Raw genomic sequence first — 19,949 nt, forward strand, 5'->3', positions numbered from 1 at the left:
TGTAGTTTCCCAAAAACAGAAACGTAATGCTGGATATTTTGCAGAATCAATACACACAGAGAATATGCTTTTAATGCCGTCATATCTCTGTCCAAGACAAAATAGGTTTCTCAATACTATAGATGAAATACAGTGTTTACCAGTACACTAAATTAAAGATTAGATAACAGAGGAAGAATGACAAAGTATTTTATTAGGATAAAAGGCATCAGTTGATTGGTCTCGCTCTGTTGTTCCTGCAACTGCACCTTTATATATATTGAGAGAAACAAATAAAGGATCACAGTAAAATTCCAGCGTTCCATTAATATTTTTCAGTTTTCATCACCACAACGCTATTCAAAGCTTTACCTGTTTCTCTCAGTATATGTATATGTCTATCAAGTTCTTGGGGCGATGGGTTAATTAGCCTAGTGGTTAAAGCGTTCGCTCGTCACGCCGAAGACCCGGGTTCGATTCCCCACATGGGTACAATGTGTGAAGCCCATTTCTGGTGTCCCCCGCCGTGATATTGCTGGAATAGTGCTAAAAAGCGGCGTAAAACCATACTCACTCACTCACTCACTATCAAGTTCTTAATGTGTCTTCAACCATAGCCAAATACGTCAGTTCAAAGAATAGCACACTGGGCTATGAAGTACAAAAGGTATAAACGTCACTTAACGTATCACACAATGCCCTAAACCCAAAGCTTTTGAGATCATGTAAATCTGGATCACTTCTGTGTAAAGGGTATAACGGTTTGAGTACAAAATCGCGACATAATTGTAATACTTGACCCCAAATAATGTCACCAGAAAATTTAGCAGTGCTTTAACATCTCCAAATTTCCAAGCTACGTATACAGTCAATCAGATACTGTGATGAATTAAAGTCATGAAACATTGCATACAATATAAAACTTCTCTCCTTAAAGTATGGCACACTTTTCTTGTACAGAGATGGGAAATACATATTCTGAGATATGTGACTGGGAGAATGTGGTTTAAATACACATGTTTGTCACATGCTTATTCCTTCATATTTATACACATATTATTTCCTTTTCTCGACCACCTGCGTGACCTTTGCAACGTAGTCCAGTATACATGTGTAATTAAAAGATCATCATATATGATGTGTATGCGGCTAACTTCAACCAAGTTGGCTAGCACAAACTGAGAACTATATTATAGTCAAGCGACAATTCAAGCATCAAGAACTCGTCCCCCCCAGACAACACTGATATAGGATGTCTCTGTGTAGTTTCACATTGTCAGGTTCAAGTTCGTTTTGTTATTATCTAATGCTGAATATGTTCTTACACTTACATAACTTGTTTGGCACACATAACCTATGTTATATTGTGTTAAACGTAAACTTAATATGACAATTTAAAATATGAAATCAAATAAATTACATTAAATACTTAAGTCAAATATTTCAGCATTATTTTTCATCTTTCAATATACTGTCTTAACCCTCACTCCACAAGCATCCAATTGGCACACGCCGGTATTCTCCTGAAAACAACAATGATATTAAAACTTCTGCAATGCTGATGAAATTCATATTACACAATATACTTCTACTATGACTAATAAATAAAGTGCAATTCAATGTGTCCATTTCACTCTGTGTCGGTGAACCTTGTTCATCTGGTTTGGGCGGGTGAGATTGCACGAGTGTGTATATCCCCACCCCACTGATTCCTCCACTGAGAAAGCCGGTGAGACCCAGCAGTGATGCTCATGTTATGCCAGGGGTTCAGGATTTTTCAGATAATTCCTTGCAACTTCGAAGCAGAAAGTGTACTGGCTCTGAAATAGACACATAAGGCTACATGAGTTTATAATTATGCGTAAATGAGTTATATTTAATTTTTTTAATTTTTTATTAATAATTAGACACTCAAAGAATAGTAAAACTGCCGGAACGAAAAATGTATGATACGTTGTCAACTTGTTCCCTTTACACATAAACATTAAATAAAGAAACTCTCTAACGATGCGTTATATATTTAGGCAAAGTACATTGCATTTTTACTTTCATTTTATCTAGTTTTAAATCAAGTCAGTCTTCGCTATCTTATGGATAGTCAATCATTTTTGACAGACTGCATTGCATGCTTTCTTTTATTTTATGTCTTCAGATAATGACAATCAACAATAAGTCAATGGTATACGTCAGTACACGCCAGAATGGTATAAACTCGTGAGGATCCGGATTAAAATTGGTCTTCAGCAACCCATGCTTGTCGTAAGAGGCGACTAACGGTATCGGGTGGTCAGGTGGACTTTTACACGTCATCGTATCCAACTATGCACCATATCCAACTCGATTATTTACAGACCGTTGCCATATAGCTCGATTATTGCACATTATTTACAGACCGTTGCCATATAGCTCGATTATTGCTGATTATTTACAGACCGTTGCCATATAGCTGGATTATTGCTCATTATTTACAGACCGTTGCCATATAGCTCGATTATTGCTGATTATATACAGACCGTTGCCATATAGCTCGATTATTGCTGATTATATACAGACCGTTGCCATATAGCTCGATTATTTACAGACCGTTGCCATATAGCTGGATTATTGCTGATTATTTACAGACCGTTGCCATATAGCTCGATTATTGCTGATTATATACAGACCGTTGCCATATAGCTCGATTATTGCTGATTATATACAGACCGTTGCCATATAGCTGGATTATTTACAGACCGTTGCCATATAGCTCGATTATTGCTGATTATTTACAGACCGTTGCCATGTAGCTGGATTATTGCTGATTATTTACAGACCGTTGCCATGTAGCTGGATTATTGCTGATTATTTACAGACCGTTGCCATGTAGCTGGATTATTGCTGATTATTTACAGACCGTTGTTATATTGCTGGATTATTGCTGACCGCAGCGTCATTTAGCAACAAATAAACAGAACGGTGTAACATCTGAGCATAAACTGGCAACACAGTACGTTAGTAGCTGTTACAACAGTAAGATGGATGCTTTTCAACATCCAATCACACGGAAAAGGTAACAGGTATTCTCCATTAGCTTTGTTTGTCAGTCATCCTGCAAGATTCTCATTGGCACTCACAGAGGAAGTAATGATGGCCGGCCTTATACACTGCAACTCGCGGACAATCAGGAAGATGTCCACCTCCTTGTCCATCTTTAACCGGCTGATGATGTTGGACACGGCACAGAATAAACCACTTCGGCTAGCACCATCCCTGAAATTGAAACAGCTTAATACCTGGCTGGTGTCATCAGCAAATTTATGTGAGAAAAGCCAACAGGTTTTCGTCTTCTACGTCAGGTAAATCTGTTTTGGTGTGTGATAGAAACTGGCTGTTCTCGTATCGTTTACAGGTGAATTAGCGACTGAATAACTGAATATTGTTTTTTGGACACCATACTCAAATAATATACGGCGTCCAGTAATTGACAGAACCTCTTCTACTCGAGAAAAGACGTATGAATGTGCTTTTTACCAAGTTCCAAAATTAGCAAGACAATTAAAACGGTTATTTTTTAGAAAACTTTACCTATTTAGATTATGTTCAGTACGTTTGTACCTGTCAATGATGATCCACCCATTCATCTACTCATCAATCGATCAATCCACCCAACAATCCATCAACTCATCCATTCATTGTTAAATATCGTGATAATTCTAACCAACACACTTGAACATCTCCGCGTGTGAGGGATCCGATCACTCTGTACCATGAAGATTGGCACACACGAACTTACAAGCAGTGGACGATAATTGGGTGCAGTCCAGCGTCCTTCTGCCGCTTGACCAGCATCTCCAGGAGCAACAGAAGAACCAACTTATTGGAGGGAATATCCTCATTCGCTGACCAGTCGGGTACACTGAAGACCTTGACGTGACGGCTTGGGGTAAAGTCATCCTGAGGAATACCAGAACATGAGTGAGATTGGTTTTACGCCGCTTTTAGCAATATTCCAGCAGTATGATGGCGGGGGGCACCAGAAATGGGCTTCACAGATTGTACCCATGTGACGAATCAAAACCTGTGTCTTCGGCGTGACAGGCGAGTGCTTTAACCACTAGGCTACCCAATCGTCCCGTTCTCACCGGAAACAACCCTTACGATGTATGCAAGATTCACAAAACCACGTTCGCAAATAAATGGTATTACTTGTCTTTAAGTCTCTTTCATTTGATATACATCGTAGTCATTTTACTAGATTTGTATGTCAGTTTGACCAAACGCAAACGCCTCCTATTGCTACAGACCTCTTCAGGGGATTCCATACGAAGACTGATGACGTTAAACCAAATATAACTGGGAGGTTCTAAGGATATCATTCGGTTAATAGTTGTGCGTATTTGCACATGCATATAAGCATGTCCGTACGAAACTGTCCGGTCATGATGCATGAAGTTAGATCTATGAATCTATATGGATATAACATTCTGGAGATGTGACAATGTTTGTTGGTTCCTACCTCGCCCTTAGTTCGCAAGATGAGAGTTTTCTCTGGGATTTCCTCCCTCGTGTTGACGGTAGACTTCAACAGAACATCAAACTTTCCAACCGACAATGCCTCACCTTCCCTCAGAGGCATATATTCGCCATAGTCCTGGAACATGTATATCTTACTTATTAAGGAAACGCAATGACCCGATAATCATATGTTATCAGTTCAAACCTTATTTCAATGAAGTTTAAGAGATAACGGATATATGTAATTTGAATGTTACAGGGGACCTTGATGGCTGAGGTAACGTCGGAAGTGCATTTTCAATTTGTTTAACCACATTTATATATTTTTATTATCATTAATCGGAAAATATTTCTTCGATGAAGAAGATGACGGAAATAAAATACCTGTCTATCACTAACATTGTTTTATCTATGATAGATTATCCAGTGAATCCACAGTTTTGTGTTATGATACATTTAAATGATGACTCTTACACAGAATGATGACACTAACCACAGAGGTTACTCCCAAAAGAAGGACAATGCTGTGGTATGTTAGGCCACATAAAAATATATTCTTGTTTCTCATCACTTTTGAAAAAAATATGGGTCGGGCGGGCGGACTTTATTTTTACAATTTATTTCAATTTCATTGTCGAAAAACTCTTGGCTTCTGTGGTGGAAATTTACACCTTTTCTCCGAAAGAAAATCAAAACTTAGAAGTGTAAAATTTATGCACATTTTGAGAGTCAAATTTGCATTTTCTCTGGTGAATAAAAATGAAAAAAAATCTTAGGGTCGGGCCGAATGTTTGGGCCGGGCGGTAATGAGAAACAACATTATTTTGTGTATGGCCTTAGAGATATAACAAAGCTATTGCTACTCTAAGACGACCGTAACCTCCATACTTTACCGTAAATCAATCGTAGCGCTACGCTCGCTTTGGGGAACGGGTTCCATGGTATTGGACATACTACATGTAATTTGGATACAATCGACAATCCAGGATGAATGTTTTGTAATATCGTAACAATGTCGATGGAAATATGTAAACCAAATACATTTGTCTGCGAACTGAGCCAATGATGTCAGCCTTAACCAAGTTTTGGACGAAGTGATGACTGAGTATACATACCTTCAAGTCGACGGGGTTGAGATCAGGGGGAGTGAGAGATACAATGGTCACCGACTCCTGCTCCTGAACCAAGGTCCAGAACTGTTCTACACTGTGGAACAGAGGCTGCTGGGTCACGATGAAGCCCCGACGGTGTAGCACTGACTGGAACAACCCAATGTACAAGAATAAGTGGGAAAGTGAGTGAGTATGGTTTTACGCCGCTTTTAGCAATATTCCAGCTATATGGTCATTGTAAATAATCGAGTCTGGACCAGACAATCCAGTGATCAACAGCATGAGCACCGATCTACGCAATTGGGATACGATGACATGTGTCAACCAGGTCAGCGAACCTGACCACCCGATTCCGTTAGTCGCCTCTTACGACAAGCATGGGTTGCTGAAGATCAATTCTAATCCGGATCTTCACGTGTCTTTGAATTGGTGGGAACACGAAACAATCTAGCATCATGATCGGAGCATACCAACGATACAGTTGTACATAATGAAGACTTGTGAATGAGTTTGTCGCCTCTTAAGACAAGCATGGGTTGCTGAAGACCAATTCTAACCCGGGTCTCCACGGGTATCACCAGCACCCAAGAAACATAACCGCGAACCACTCATGACTGCCATAGCCAAGGTCACGGTCAAGGTCATGAATTCTACACGTAAACAAGCCATTTTTTTATCGTAAAATTAAGTGAGGCATAATTATTGATGATGAGCTTGGTACATCTTACCGGTAGGTACACAGCGTTGATGTACGGGTTTGGGTTTCTTGTCGTCCCTTTCAAAAGTACACGATGTAGGACGCCTAGCAGAAAGTAGACACAGTCAACGTGATTGATTAAAGTAGTGAGTGAGTGAGTTTAGTTTTACACCGCACTCAGCAATATTCCAGCTGTACGGCGGCGGTCTGTAAATAATGGAGTCTGGACTAGACAATCCAGTGACCAACAGCATGAGCATCTTGGTATACGATGACACGTGACAACCAAGCCAAAGAGCCTGGCCACCCGATTCCGTTAGTCACCTCTTACGACAAGCATGGGTTACTGAAGGCACATTCTAACCCGGACCTTCACGGGTGATCGATTAAAGTAATGGAAACGTATGGGAAACAGTTCATAAAAGCGTTGGGTTAGAATCGCTTAGGAAAGTAAACTGACGGACAAAAGAAACTACACATATGGATCTGACGTGGATACAGCTATCTTACTCAAATCCATCACTGTGGAATAACCATTTTCTGTTTGTATTAGTTTCATCAACCAACTAACCAATAACTACACTGTTGTACTGAATTTCCACTGATATGTCAACTTAATGAATATATGAAACTGTGTTTATACAATCTACGCTCTAGGTTTCACTGTCTAAAGGGGACGAGATGTAGCTCAGTGGTTAGACGCTCACTTCGGACAACGAGGTCTGGGGTTTAAATCCCACGGGCTGGGCATCTCCGTCGTGGTGAACTGTTAGGGATCTACAGGGAACAATGTTCAACTGCAGGCAAACAACCAAACTGGTGGTACAGACCTTGTACAAACTGGGACATTGTTATCAGCGTTAAAATTTCGAAAGTAAGACCACCTGATGGTAGAACGACATGATACGAAGTCTAACTTAAAAATGAAACTTCCTCTTGATTTACACCACAGTAAATTCCTCCAAAGAGGTTATTCACGAAAGAAGTATCCAATATGCAAAATTTGGAATAGGCTTGTAACTACATGTAGTTGTCAGCTACCAATCTGCATAGAGAGATTGGTTTAAGACTGCTTTGAAATTAAAGTATTTGAGAAAGTGTTCAACAGATTGAGCTATATTTTGCTGTTGAACGGTATTTTACGTTTTATCACGGAGTTGACAGTATGTCATATATACGAAGGCGAACAGTGATTCAGTAATAACATTGGGTTGGACAGTGTTACAAGTTATATTACGGCGTCGAATCGTATTTTAAGGTTTATCACGGAATGGGGAGTTATATAAAAATAATATATTGTGGCAACACAGCGTTGAACAGAAACCTTTTTAGTTGTATGTCAGTGTACATGTTGAACTGTCACACTGACTGACTGAGTTTGGTTTTACGCCGCTTTTAGCAATATTCCAGCAACTTCACGGCGGGGGACACCAGACTGACTGACGGAGTTTGGTTTTACGCCGCTTTTAGCAATATTCCAGCAACTTCACGGCGGGGGACACCAGACTGACTGACTGACTGAGTTTGGTTTTACGCCGCTTTTAGCAATATTCCAGCAACTTCACGGCGGGGGACACCAGACTGACTGACTGACGGAGTTTGGTTTTACGCCGCTTTTAGCAATATTCCAGCAACTTCACGGCGGGGGACACCAGACTGACTGACTGACGGAGTTTGGTTTTACGCCGCTTTTAGCAATATTCCAGCAACTTCACGGTGGGGGACACCAGACTGACTGACTGACTGAATTTGGTTTTACGCCGCTTTTAGCAATATTCCAGCAACTTCACGGCGGGGGACACCAGACTGACTGACTGACTGAATTTGGTTTTACGCCGCTTTTAGCAATATTCCAGCAACTTCACGGCGGGGGACACCAGACTGACTGACTGACGGAGTTTGGTTTTACGCCGCTTTTAGCAATATTCCAGCAACATCACAGCGGGGGACACCAGAAATGGGCTTCACACAATGTACCCATGTGGGGATTCGAACCCGGGTCTTCGGCGTGACGAGCCAACGCTTTAACCATTAGGCTACCCCACCGCCCCTTAAACTGTCACAGTATTTAGGTATCACGGTGTTGAACAGTATTTCATTTATATCAGTATTGACACTGACACAGTCTTTCCGTTTACATTCCATTAAGATAAATAGATAACTTTATTTATCAAGTTGTTTAACAATATTTCTGTTACATCACGGTTTCTAATAGTATTAAACGTTACATCCCGGTGTCAAATAATATTAAAAGTTATATCACGGTGTTGAACAGTATCGCAGTTATATCACGGGGGTCGGACAGTTATATAAGTTATATCACGGTGTTGAACAGTATAATGCTATAACAAAGTTGAACAGTAACTGTTTTAAAGTTATATGATGGTGTTAAACAGTATTATATGTTATAACAAAGTTGAAGAGTAACTGTTTTTTTTAGTTATATCACGGTGTTGGACAGTATTTCTCATATATCACGGTGTTCAACATTATTTGATCTCACGGTTTGACACTGAATGACTGAGCTTTGAACCGAATTTCAGCTACACTCACGATCATTTTGGTAACATGGAAACAGCATGCGGATGAAAGCGGGATTAGAACCACTGCTCATAGATTTCGGACATTCTACAGAATAAGACATTGACACGACACCTTTCCGTTTACATTCCATCAAGATTGACGACTCGAATAAAAAAGTTGTTTAAACGAGGTGTGCGAGTTACACGTGTGAAATTGAAATTTCACTATACACGCTTGTTGATTACCTGGCTGTTCTACCAGCAAGTGGTACCCCTCGTGAAAATAGCGAAAAGTGACAGCAAAATAATGTTTGTTAAACAACTTTTTGATTCGGGTGTCCAAAATTATGAGACAAATCATCAGAGTTGGTCTGTCGATTTCATGTGACTGTGCAAAATTTGGTTTTGTTGCAATTATTAGATTTTGTGTTAGTGAGCAATTCATCTGTCTCAAATGAAATCAAACGGACTGCAAGTACTTTGACAGGTGTGTAATAAACGTACCTGGCAGGATATTCATTGATCTGTTTTTCTCAACATTTTCTTGTCTCCGGGCAAACTGAGTGTCTTCTTCACTCAGCGTAGGTCGCATACTTTCTAGAACCTGAAAGTGAAGATACGAACTTTAATTTATTATAATACATTACAAAAACACACAGACAAACCAAACCAAATTAAACAACGAAAACCAAAAGAAACCCCAAAACCAACATGCAAAATAGACCAAGAAATCAAAGAAAAAAATATGTTTTGTTTGTTTGATTGTGTGTGTGTGTGCGTGTGCGTGTGCGTGTGCGTGTGCGTGTGTGTATTAAAACTTTATTTCTTTACAATAGTTTATGGATGATAATATGGACACATCCAAGTTTTTTCGTTTTATTTTTACACATAGATACAACATTCGCTAACACATCACTGAACCGCAAAAGAAACGCGACTTTTCAAAACCAAATTTTGTTCCTACAAGGTGGTGCTTTCATTGTGATTGTACCGTTTTGTTAACATGATTTTCAATCCCAATTGACAGTTATTACCAACATCAGTGTGTTTTCTGATGAGAAAGCATATCGACCAAACGTATCTAAAAAGACAGACGTGGTAACAGGTTCCGTATGGCATTCGTAAAAATGAAAATGCACGTGCAGATCGTGACAACCCTAGCAATGAAAGCGAGTCTCAAACTCGCCTGAAATCATTCTTGTGTTGACACAATCGCCACGAGAGATGAGAAGAACCAAGCCTTGGGGCGGTTGCAAGCTTTCCAGGCTGCACAGAGGGTAGCCAATCATTTTAATGTTCATGTTAGGACAATCTAACGACTGCAGAAAAGGTAACACGCCACTAACAGCATCCCAGACCGTCTACGCAGTGGACGACCTGCAGTAACATCACAACGTCAAGACCGACAGATTGTGCGCAATCAACAGGGCCACGGAAACAGCTCGCACGACCACTGGGACTCACAAGAGACCCATTAGTGCCGATAAAGTGCGTCGACGTTTGCGCGAAAGAAACCTGTGCTGTCACAGACCATGTCGTGGCCCAGTTCTCACCGCTCGTTACCACCCAAACCGACTTCAATGGGCAACTCAGCATCGAAATTGACGTTATCGACAATGGAGAAGTGTGCTTTTTTTGATGAAAGCCGATATTGTGTTTCGACAGCCGATAGCAGAGTGAGAGTATGCGAAGGCATTGGGGAACGATTTTCCAATGCGTGTATTGTTGAAAGAGACTCGTGGGGTGGTCCAGGCATCATGGTGTGAGGTGCAATCGATTTGAACCAGAGAGTTGGCCCCGTGCTGTTCCAGAATCACGGTCCAGAACGAAGAAATGTCGTGACAGCTGCTCGCTATACTGACCAAGTCATAAGACCGCACGTTGTACCACATTTTGAACGTCGCATAAATCACATCTTCCCACACTGCCAGAGCAACACTGGACTTCCTAAGACAATATGGCATCCAATCCCTTCAATGGGCTGCAATGTGCGGACCCAAGTGCCTATGGCCTTCATCAACCGACTAATTTATTCCATGTACAGATGCAACGCAACGCTGGCATCGATGCCCATGGAGGACAAAGCGTGGCTCACCTGGTACTCGACCCGTGGGCGACTACTGGCTGACAGAGATCGGAAGGACTGTGTCCGGTACTTCTCCATGAGCTCCGCGCTGCTGAGGAGAGTGTCCTTGCTGGCCAACATCTCCTGTAGGGCCAGGTGGACACCGGCATACTGCACCTGGGGGTAGACAAATGTGAGTGAGTGGCTTGGTTGGTTGGATGAATAAGTGAGAGAGTTAGTGAGTGAGTGAGGTTGGCTGGGTGGGTGGGTGTCACTTCTGTTGCATTACATAGTTTCAACTTTGATAGTGAAGGAAAAAGAGTAAGTGAGTGAGGTTAGTTTTACGCCGCTTTTAGCTTAGCAATCAATATCACAGAAATGGGTTTCACACATTGAACCCATGTGGGGAATCGAACAATTTCTTCGGTGTGACGAGCGAATACTTCGACTGCTAGGCTACCCCGCAGCCCCTGGAGAAAAGTAACTCGGGCTGTACACGTTGCTTTGATTAAACACACGGCACACATATAGGATCTAAATTCGAACTCACGATGGTGGGTAAACTGTTATTATGCTTTTTGAAATTTAAAATTCTGTATATTTTTATTTTGGGATACATTTTTTTGTTGCGTGTGTTATGAGAATGTGTGTTTTTGTTGATTAGAATGCCACATGGATTAACTTTTAGTTATTGTGTCTCCCCAGTCTAAGTAAACTTAGCCTCAGTATTATTCGTTACCCTACTATACTACCCTCAGTATAGTAGGGTAACGAATAATACTGAGGCTAACTTTACTTAGACTGTTTGTCACCCCCATATGGCTGGAATATTGCTGAGTGCGGCGTAAAACTCAACTCTCAACTATTGTGAGTCACAAAGGCTCAAAGCGCTGAGTTTCAGTTTGAACTCGCGCCTGGGACTTAGGCTGTGTAATTTCACCTGTCGAGGGTAGGTGAGAGTTACCTCCTCTTTACTTTATTGATTATCGAAGTGCTGAGAAGTTGGTAGTGCGATCTAAAATGTCGTAGTGAGGAGTAGCTACTGCTACAAAAGTCCAGAACTGTATAAAAGGTATTGACAACTGGTTGCTGAGATGTTCGGCACGACGTTGAGGACTGCTTTGGATTTACGATCATCTGTCTGCTAACATCGACGTTTCAAGACCAACCGTTCACCAAGCCTCGTCTACATATTTTCACCAGCCGTTTACAATCTTCAATCAGTACATTGACAAGAACTAAGACTCCGGAAACTGTAGACATTTAGTTAATATTTTAGATCTGGGACCCAATAGTATTGTATTAGAAATCTGTACTGTCATTCATTGTAACCATGCTCATTGTTTAATCAATACAGAATTGACTACTATAAACTTGTCTGTGTTATATTTTGCTGGTTTAAAGGGAACTCACAAACCAATTGCAACGGCCATATCTAAATCTTAACCAGTGACATACCCTGGTTCGGACCATTTCCGGTCTGTGTAGCCTCATTCTGCACACAAACTTGAAGACGTCCACTTCCGGTTCCGCCCGTGCTTGTTCCACCATGGCGTTTATAGCAATGAAGGTTCCTGTTCGTCCGACACCAGAACTACAGGGGTAGTAAAGTTTGATTGCTATCAGAATCATCTGGTAGGAGCTTTGAAACGTGCTTTTATTAGAAATATTCAGAAATTACAAGAACAACTATTTTGTTATCAACATTCAGGACCGCTGGTCAAGTGGATAGATCGTCAACCCGGAGGGCGGGTAGCACACTACTGTTTCCCTGTTTGGAAATGACTCAAGATATCACTGTGTTTATGAATAGAAATCTCCAATAAACAAATATCACTCCTTGTGATGATTCGTTATAACGTGAGCGTATCCTGCAGTGCATGTTGCATCTGTCATAAACTCATGCAAAGACAAGGCAAGTATTCACATGAACAAACACGGGTTCAGGCTAAAATGGGGATTTTCATTTGACCCTTTGAATCACTAACGCATCAAATTTGAAAATGTCAGCCACATGTGTACTATAAAACTATATAATATATAATAATAGCAATATTTATATTATCATTAATGCGATAAAGGAAGGACAAGACTTCTGTAACCATTTCTAAATCTTGAATATGACAGAGACGAATATGCAGAGTATATTGTCGTTGACGATAGTTACAGATAAAAAGTGAATTGAGTGAGTGAGTTTAGTTTTAGGCCGCACTTAGCAATATTCCAACTATATGGCGGCAGTCTGTAAATAATCGAGTCTGGACCAAACAATCCCGTGATCAACAGCATGAGCATCGATCTACGCAATTGGGATACGAGACATGTGTCAACCAAGTCAGCTAGTCTGACCACCCGCTCCCGTTAGTCGCCTTTTTCGACAAGCATGGGTTACTGACCCGGTTTAGTTGTGACGAATGTGTTATAAAGAGTAACAAATGCTGTCGCCAAGGGATGTTGTTTACCTGCAATGTACCACCACTGGACAGGTAGGACTGGCCAGCTTGTTGACGTGTTTGATAAAGCCGACGAGAGCAGGAGTTGATGGAAAGTCATCTGCTAGCCAGGACGCGAACTGGAACTGTGTCACCACGCGTTTCTCTGCAGCCTTGAACACAACCAAATTTAATATTGTATGATTTGTTTCAATATGCAAGAACAATGTTCCTGTGTGTGGCGAGATGATACCAATAGGTTATCGTCGTTGAAGAAAACGTTCAGTAATGACGTAGAAATGTCGTCTTGTGATATCCTTGAGGTAATAATTACAAGTAGCTGAAATTGGTCTCATTATCAGCATCGAAGGTTTGACCTACATTTCAGTGTTGGAACATTGGTACCATTGTTAGCAACAAAGGTTTCACCTTCCTGGGTCCCGATCCACAAAACGTTCGTACCTCTACGACATTCGTAGTTCTATGATAAACTATAGAGTTACGACAGGTCGTAATGTTACGAACGCTTTGTGGATCGGGGCCCTGATCAGGAAGGTCAGAATCAGCCGACCTCCCTGGTCATAATGTTCGAAAACATTAGTGGCATTTTAAGTATCACAGCATTGACATACATCATGGAACTATATATCGATGGTATTGTCTGAATAACGAGGGTGACATACCCGATGGTATGAGATATTGATGTTATTGTCAGTATCACAGGTTTGACATACATCATGGTACTATATATCGATGGTATTGTCTGAATAACGAGGGTGACATACCCGATGGAATGAGATATTGATGTTATTGTCAGTATCACAGGATTGACATACCCGATGGTACTATATATTGATGGTATTGTTTGAATTACGAGGGTGACATACCCAATGGTATGAGATGTTGATGTCATTGGCAGTATCATAGGATTGACATACCCGATGGTAGCAAATATTGATGGCGTTATCAGTATCAACGGCATAGCATACCCGATGGTAGTATAGATAGTATGTCATTGTCGGGATTGACATTCTCGGTAGTGGTAGATATTGATGTTATTGTTAGTGTCACTGAATTGACATACCCGATGTAGCAGATATTGATGTCATTGTTAGTGTCACTGAATTGACATACCCGATGGTATGAGATATTGATGTATTGTCAATTTGACATGATTGACATACCCGATGTTAATACTTATTGATGGTAGTGTCATCATCTGTATCACAGAAATGACATACCCGATTGTAATAGAGGTTGTGCCTACCTGGTGGTCGTAGACGTAGAACTCCCTGACGGTGTAATGAGCTCGGCTCACCATCTTGATACACGTCACAGAGAGGTTTCCGTACGTCTTCCCATCTTTGATGTCAGGCCAGTACTTCTGACACTTCACCTGAAATGTACGTACGACCAAAACTAAACCGTCCACGCCAGAACACAAACAGTCTTGATTGTTCGTGGAAGCCATTGAGCGTTAAGTATAAGAGATGAATGGGGCCCCAATAGCAGTGTTGAAACCAGGTGTTCCCGGAAGTATGTTCTGATCTGCCTGATGTACTCTCCACTCATATAATTTGCCAAATAAATTAAGAGTCTAGTGATGGCATAGACGAGTCCTGACCAGACGGTCAAGTGATTCCATAGGACGTTTACTGATTTTGTTGAAACTAAAAACAATATGCTAATCATGAATTTCACTTTCTGCGAAGGACACCCTTTTATTGTATTTGTTCATTGTTGTTGCACTGTTTACTTTTTCATTTAATAATACGAATCTGCGTGCGTATGAATACATACGTCTTGGTCTTGACAATGTGCGACCACTAAAAGAGTCTTTTGATGTAATGTAAAAATGAATTACAGGCTCTCGGCTTGAAACATGTCCCCAGCACCCTACATTGGTCGTAATAGGCGATAAATGGACCTAAATTGGTGAATTGGTTAACAAAGAGTCACGGTACCCGAATATTCATATTATCAATCACCGGATTGTTTGATCCAGACTGGATTATTTTCACGTCATAGTTCAATACTTCTGCGTGCGTTAGACTAGTAACAAACGAATTAACGAACTAACGAATGAACGAACAAACATGGTATTATAAATTACGATTAATTTTTTCTGAAACGAAACAAAACATATATTACACCACCAAAAAAGGAAGGCACAAAATCGCTCTACAAATTTCGTAAATCACGATCACAACATTTATGATATAACAAAATGGTTCCAGCATACACATACACATGAGTTTTCATACAAATTCAAATTTTAGAAAACGGATATTTGTTTTCTTTAATATAATTCCTTTTGCAATCCCACCTTCAGTTGAAAGATACACCGCCTAAATGTCCATTTTAGTCATTTGGATAGGATTAATGTTCCATTCTCGGAATAAATATTTCAAACCAAAGCATCATTAAAATATATATCTACCTTGCCATTCTCTTTGGTTCTACCCAACATGACCACTTTGCAGACATTCCTCTCCCACAACATTCTCCAAAAGTCGTTTACAGTTTCTGCTGTTGGACCTGAATGAAAGGGGCAATCTTTCTATAACACGTATACAACGACACATGTAAATAATTCTGTAAGCTCGATTTATCTTTTCATATGAGAAAGTTAACTCAAGGTTTGTGACTTGTAAGTCAAAATGAAAAAACTTTGCAAAATGCTGGGTTTTTAAAAATTGATCATCAAAACAAGTGTGTACTCTCTTCCATACGTCAGTTTATACAATAAATCTTTAACATTGTCTTTCCTACCTTGCGTAGCTATATACTCTTCCATGATTGTGTATCCCTGAAAAAATACAAACACAACTACACTTCTTGGTATTCCATCTTCTTGGGACTCGTGATGATCCGGGTTGGAATTGATCTTCAGCAACCCATGCTTGTCGAAAGACTAACAGGATCGGGTGGTCAGGCTCGCTGACTTGGTTGACACATGTCATCGTATCCCAATTGCGTAGGTCGATGCTCATGATGTTGATCAGTGGATTGTCTGGTCCAAACTCGATTATTTACAGACCGCCGCCATATAGCTGGATTATTGCTGAGTGCTGCGTTAAACAACAACCAAACAACCAATATCTTCTTTGACATTTATCATCAATCGACAATACAAGATGGCGTCGTAATTACAGCCATAATTGAGCCAAGTGTCAATTGAGTAATGGTGAATATGTCTTTGGTAACTTTGACAGAACGAGTTATTTTTACAAAGTGACTGGCCACCATGTCTGAACGGGATAAAACTTGCTGTTCAGAAACAACACACCAAACATTTACTTAACGTTTTCATTATACAGTCGAACCCCAATGTCTCGAACTCGGTTGAGACGAACTCATCTTTCGGTCCCTGCCGATATCTTTATATTTATCATTATATTTACCCTGATGTCTCGAACTTGATATGTCGAATTCCCGGTTGTGTCGAACTCATTTTAGGGTCCCCAAAAGCCCTAATAAGTACAAATTTACCCTTTTGTCTCGAACTGTCAAAGTTGGTTCTGGCAACTGAAAACTCCATTCATACATTTCTGTTTGACCATATCTTGGATTAGTTATGATACAAGTCAGGTATGTACAGTTATCTGCGTGTGCACACTCACGTCTATGTGACTGGCGTTGATATAGCTTGACCCGTCTGTACCATCACTTTGTGATAAAACCACTCTGCAGTCATCGTCTGAAAGGTCACGTCAGAATTAAGTTCGAGAAATGTCACATTAAACTAAGATAAGTGGGATTTGCAAGCTTGGGAAATACAGAGTGTAAAAAACATTATTTCATCGTAATATTTTAGGGTACCGTATTATTCGAAACTTCAAAGAGCTACATAACACATTGCCAAGATGTGGATTGTCATTACTCGCACGGGCCCTGTAGGAGATGAGCAGTACTTACATGGTAACACTCTTGGATATCTGTTTTTGGATTGGTTTTCAGGAAGTAGACCAATAGCATGGGACTTCCTTAACCCATTTGGAAGAAGCTGTGCGTAATAACAAAATGAAATGTACAAAAAATATTTTGTGGTTTATATAAAAAGGTGTTTGATTTGTAAATTCATTTTTTTAACATTTTGATGTGACTAAATACAAGCGTTTAACGAACAAACACATCATAATATACCGAAAATGAAACAATTGTCAAACAAACATACAGTGAGTGCATCACATACCGAAAATTCGTTTTCAAATCCTCCAGCCGCCATTTTCAGTTCAATGTGTTCGTTAATCTCATACACAGAGAAAGCCGTTGAAGTGTTGTCCTCGCTCGGCCAATTGAACTCTGAATTGACAGATTCAATGTCAAAACCGTCTTCATCTGTGGTGATCGCCTGAACCCTAGACGGGGTCAAGGCTGACGTCCCCGTGGTGTTTGACGTGGTGCTGAAGCCGAGAGATGAGGACTCGGTGTCCGGGACTGGGTCCAGTTGGGACAAGAGGTCACTGCGGTGCTTAGTGTTTTCAGACTGCACAGATAACACGCTACCGCGTCCAGCTGGAATACACAGAGACGTTTAACTTGTCCGTAATATTATCATCGTTATCATTACGGGTATTGTAATTCATATCACTCATAAATAGGGCTGCGCAATAAAACCGGTTTACCGGTATTTACCGGTTCAGACATGAAAACGATACATATTGCGATACGCTGATCGAAAACCGGTATTTTGACTTGCATTCGGAAAACTTCGTAACACTCGGAAATGTTCGGATATGTCCTTGTTTCATTTGTGCCAAATATTATTCACATTTTTAGTTAATCATGATTAAAAGTTGTTATTAAAGCTTTATCAAGCCTAGTGATTTTGTTGTGTATTTGCTCTATAAATCAAGAATTAACTCGATTATAAGTAGTTTTTTGTTTAAAAATACTTCATGCAATATATTGCAATACATATCGCAATACATGCTTTCGCATCGCAATATATCGCAATATGAAAATCTCTGCAATACCCACCCCTACTCATAAAGTATCACCGTGCCACGCAACAGTTTAAATTTCGCACAGAATCGCCAACACAACACAAGGTTTAAGTTGTAGCGGAAACTTCTGTTTCACACACAAACAACAAAAGGTTATTATATAAGAAAAACTTAATCTGATAATACTTACGATATAACTAACAATGATAGTGAAAATTATTGTTTTTGTTATGACCATTATTATTATTGAAATAGGGTGATCAATGTGTGTCGTACTTGCAATTACATTCATCATCATAAGAGTAATTGCCACCATTGTCAAAGAATCGATCATCATCACCATCATCATATGACGTCATTACCAAACCGCCAGGTGGCACACCCATGATCATCATCATCATCATATTATGACGTCATTACCAAACCAATCGGTGACACACTCAGGATCATCATCATCATATTACGACGTCATTACCAAACCGCTAGGTGGCACACTCATGGTCATCATCATCATCATATTATGACGTCATCATCAGACCGCTAGTTGGCACACTTATGATCATCATCGTCATATCATGACGTCATTTCCAAACCGCTAGGTGACACACTCAGGATCATCATTATCATATCATGACGTCATTACGAAACCGTTGGTTGGCACACTCACCTGTGTTGTAGATCTGGTTTTGAAAGGCTATAGGAACCTTGCCATTAGCAGCTGTGGAGCAAAAGCGGCAGATCAACAACCGGCATGTTTTATTGTTATCAATAATTTATTTATGATACCTTGGTATCAACTAAGTAACCAGCATCACCTCTAACCCCATGTACCCCTACATCATAGAGACAGTGTGGTTTGTTAGTAACGCCTGCAATCAGTGAGTGCCTGGTAATTACTTAATAAATGCAGTGGGGTAGCCTGATGGTTAAAGCGTTCGCTCGTCACGCCAAAGACCCGAGTTCGATTCCCCACATGGGTACAATGTGTGAACGCCATTTCTGGTGTCCCCCACCATGATATTGCTGGAATGTGGCTAAAGGCGGCGTAACGCCATACACACTCACTCACTCACTAATTACTTGATTTAGAACTTGACGCAGTTTAAGCTCAAGTACTGCTGATAGTAGAGGCAATGAAGAACATTGAATCACCCAACAACCAAATATATGATGAAGCACCAACACTCGAGACATGAACAAATTAAGACAAAACATAACCCCCTAAATTTTGTATCTATTTTAAATACCTTTTATTCCTAATAATGCAGACCAATAAACAGTCAAATCGAGTGCCATATCAATGATGAATATTTAAATGTACTATATCATTTCGACCATGGCGCTGGTAACCTCTCTGTATTGAATGACATGAAGTCGTGTGTACTTAGGAATACATTTATGTCATATTTTCCTTTAGTTAAGAAATCATACTTCCCGACCCACCTCTTGAGAAAGGATCTCCATCGTCGAGCGGATCCAGGATCCTATCGCTTGAGTTTCTATTTATTCTCTCCCTCCTTCTTCTGTGACAAACAAAACGCAACAATGTCCAGTTGAATGTTAAACACCGCTGAGAAGGTTTGTAATTGTCGACCATCTAGTGGTTAAAGCGTTCGCTCATCACGCCTTAGACCCGGGTTCGATTCCCCACATTGGTACAATGTGTGAAGCCCTTTTCTGCTGTCCCCCGCCGTGATAT

The 19,949-nt window shown here is 40.4% G+C and overlaps 1 protein-coding gene across 1 annotated transcript in view; it reads right to left on the minus strand.

The window, feature by feature from the left end:
- Positions 1-567: 567 nt before the first annotated feature.
- The window catches only part of LOC124276555, a 56,724-nt gene continuing 37,342 nt past the window's right edge, over positions 568-19,949 (minus strand). The window contains exons 24-41 of the mRNA XM_046712199.1: positions 19,694-19,773; positions 18,918-18,968; positions 17,497-17,819; positions 17,220-17,307; positions 16,925-17,001; positions 16,074-16,110; positions 15,742-15,839; positions 14,569-14,697; positions 13,332-13,474; positions 12,328-12,463; positions 10,900-11,046; positions 9,309-9,408; positions 6,314-6,387; positions 5,589-5,732; positions 4,475-4,609; positions 3,752-3,912; positions 3,093-3,228; positions 568-1,799 (exon numbers count right to left, since the gene is read on the minus strand). Of these exons, the coding sequence (XP_046568155.1) occupies positions 1,734-1,799; positions 3,093-3,228; positions 3,752-3,912; positions 4,475-4,609; positions 5,589-5,732; positions 6,314-6,387; positions 9,309-9,408; positions 10,900-11,046; positions 12,328-12,463; positions 13,332-13,474; positions 14,569-14,697; positions 15,742-15,839; positions 16,074-16,110; positions 16,925-17,001; positions 17,220-17,307; positions 17,497-17,819; positions 18,918-18,968; positions 19,694-19,773 (2,125 nt within the window). The 3' untranslated portion in view covers positions 568-1,733. The remainder of the gene's footprint in view (positions 1,800-3,092; positions 3,229-3,751; positions 3,913-4,474; positions 4,610-5,588; positions 5,733-6,313; positions 6,388-9,308; positions 9,409-10,899; positions 11,047-12,327; positions 12,464-13,331; positions 13,475-14,568; positions 14,698-15,741; positions 15,840-16,073; positions 16,111-16,924; positions 17,002-17,219; positions 17,308-17,496; positions 17,820-18,917; positions 18,969-19,693; positions 19,774-19,949) is intronic.

Source organism: Haliotis rubra, unplaced genomic scaffold (assembly GCF_003918875.1).
Source record: "Haliotis rubra isolate DU_JTF1 unplaced genomic scaffold, ASM391887v1 Scf21, whole genome shotgun sequence".
Taxonomy (NCBI): domain Eukaryota; kingdom Metazoa; phylum Mollusca; class Gastropoda; order Lepetellida; family Haliotidae; genus Haliotis; species Haliotis rubra.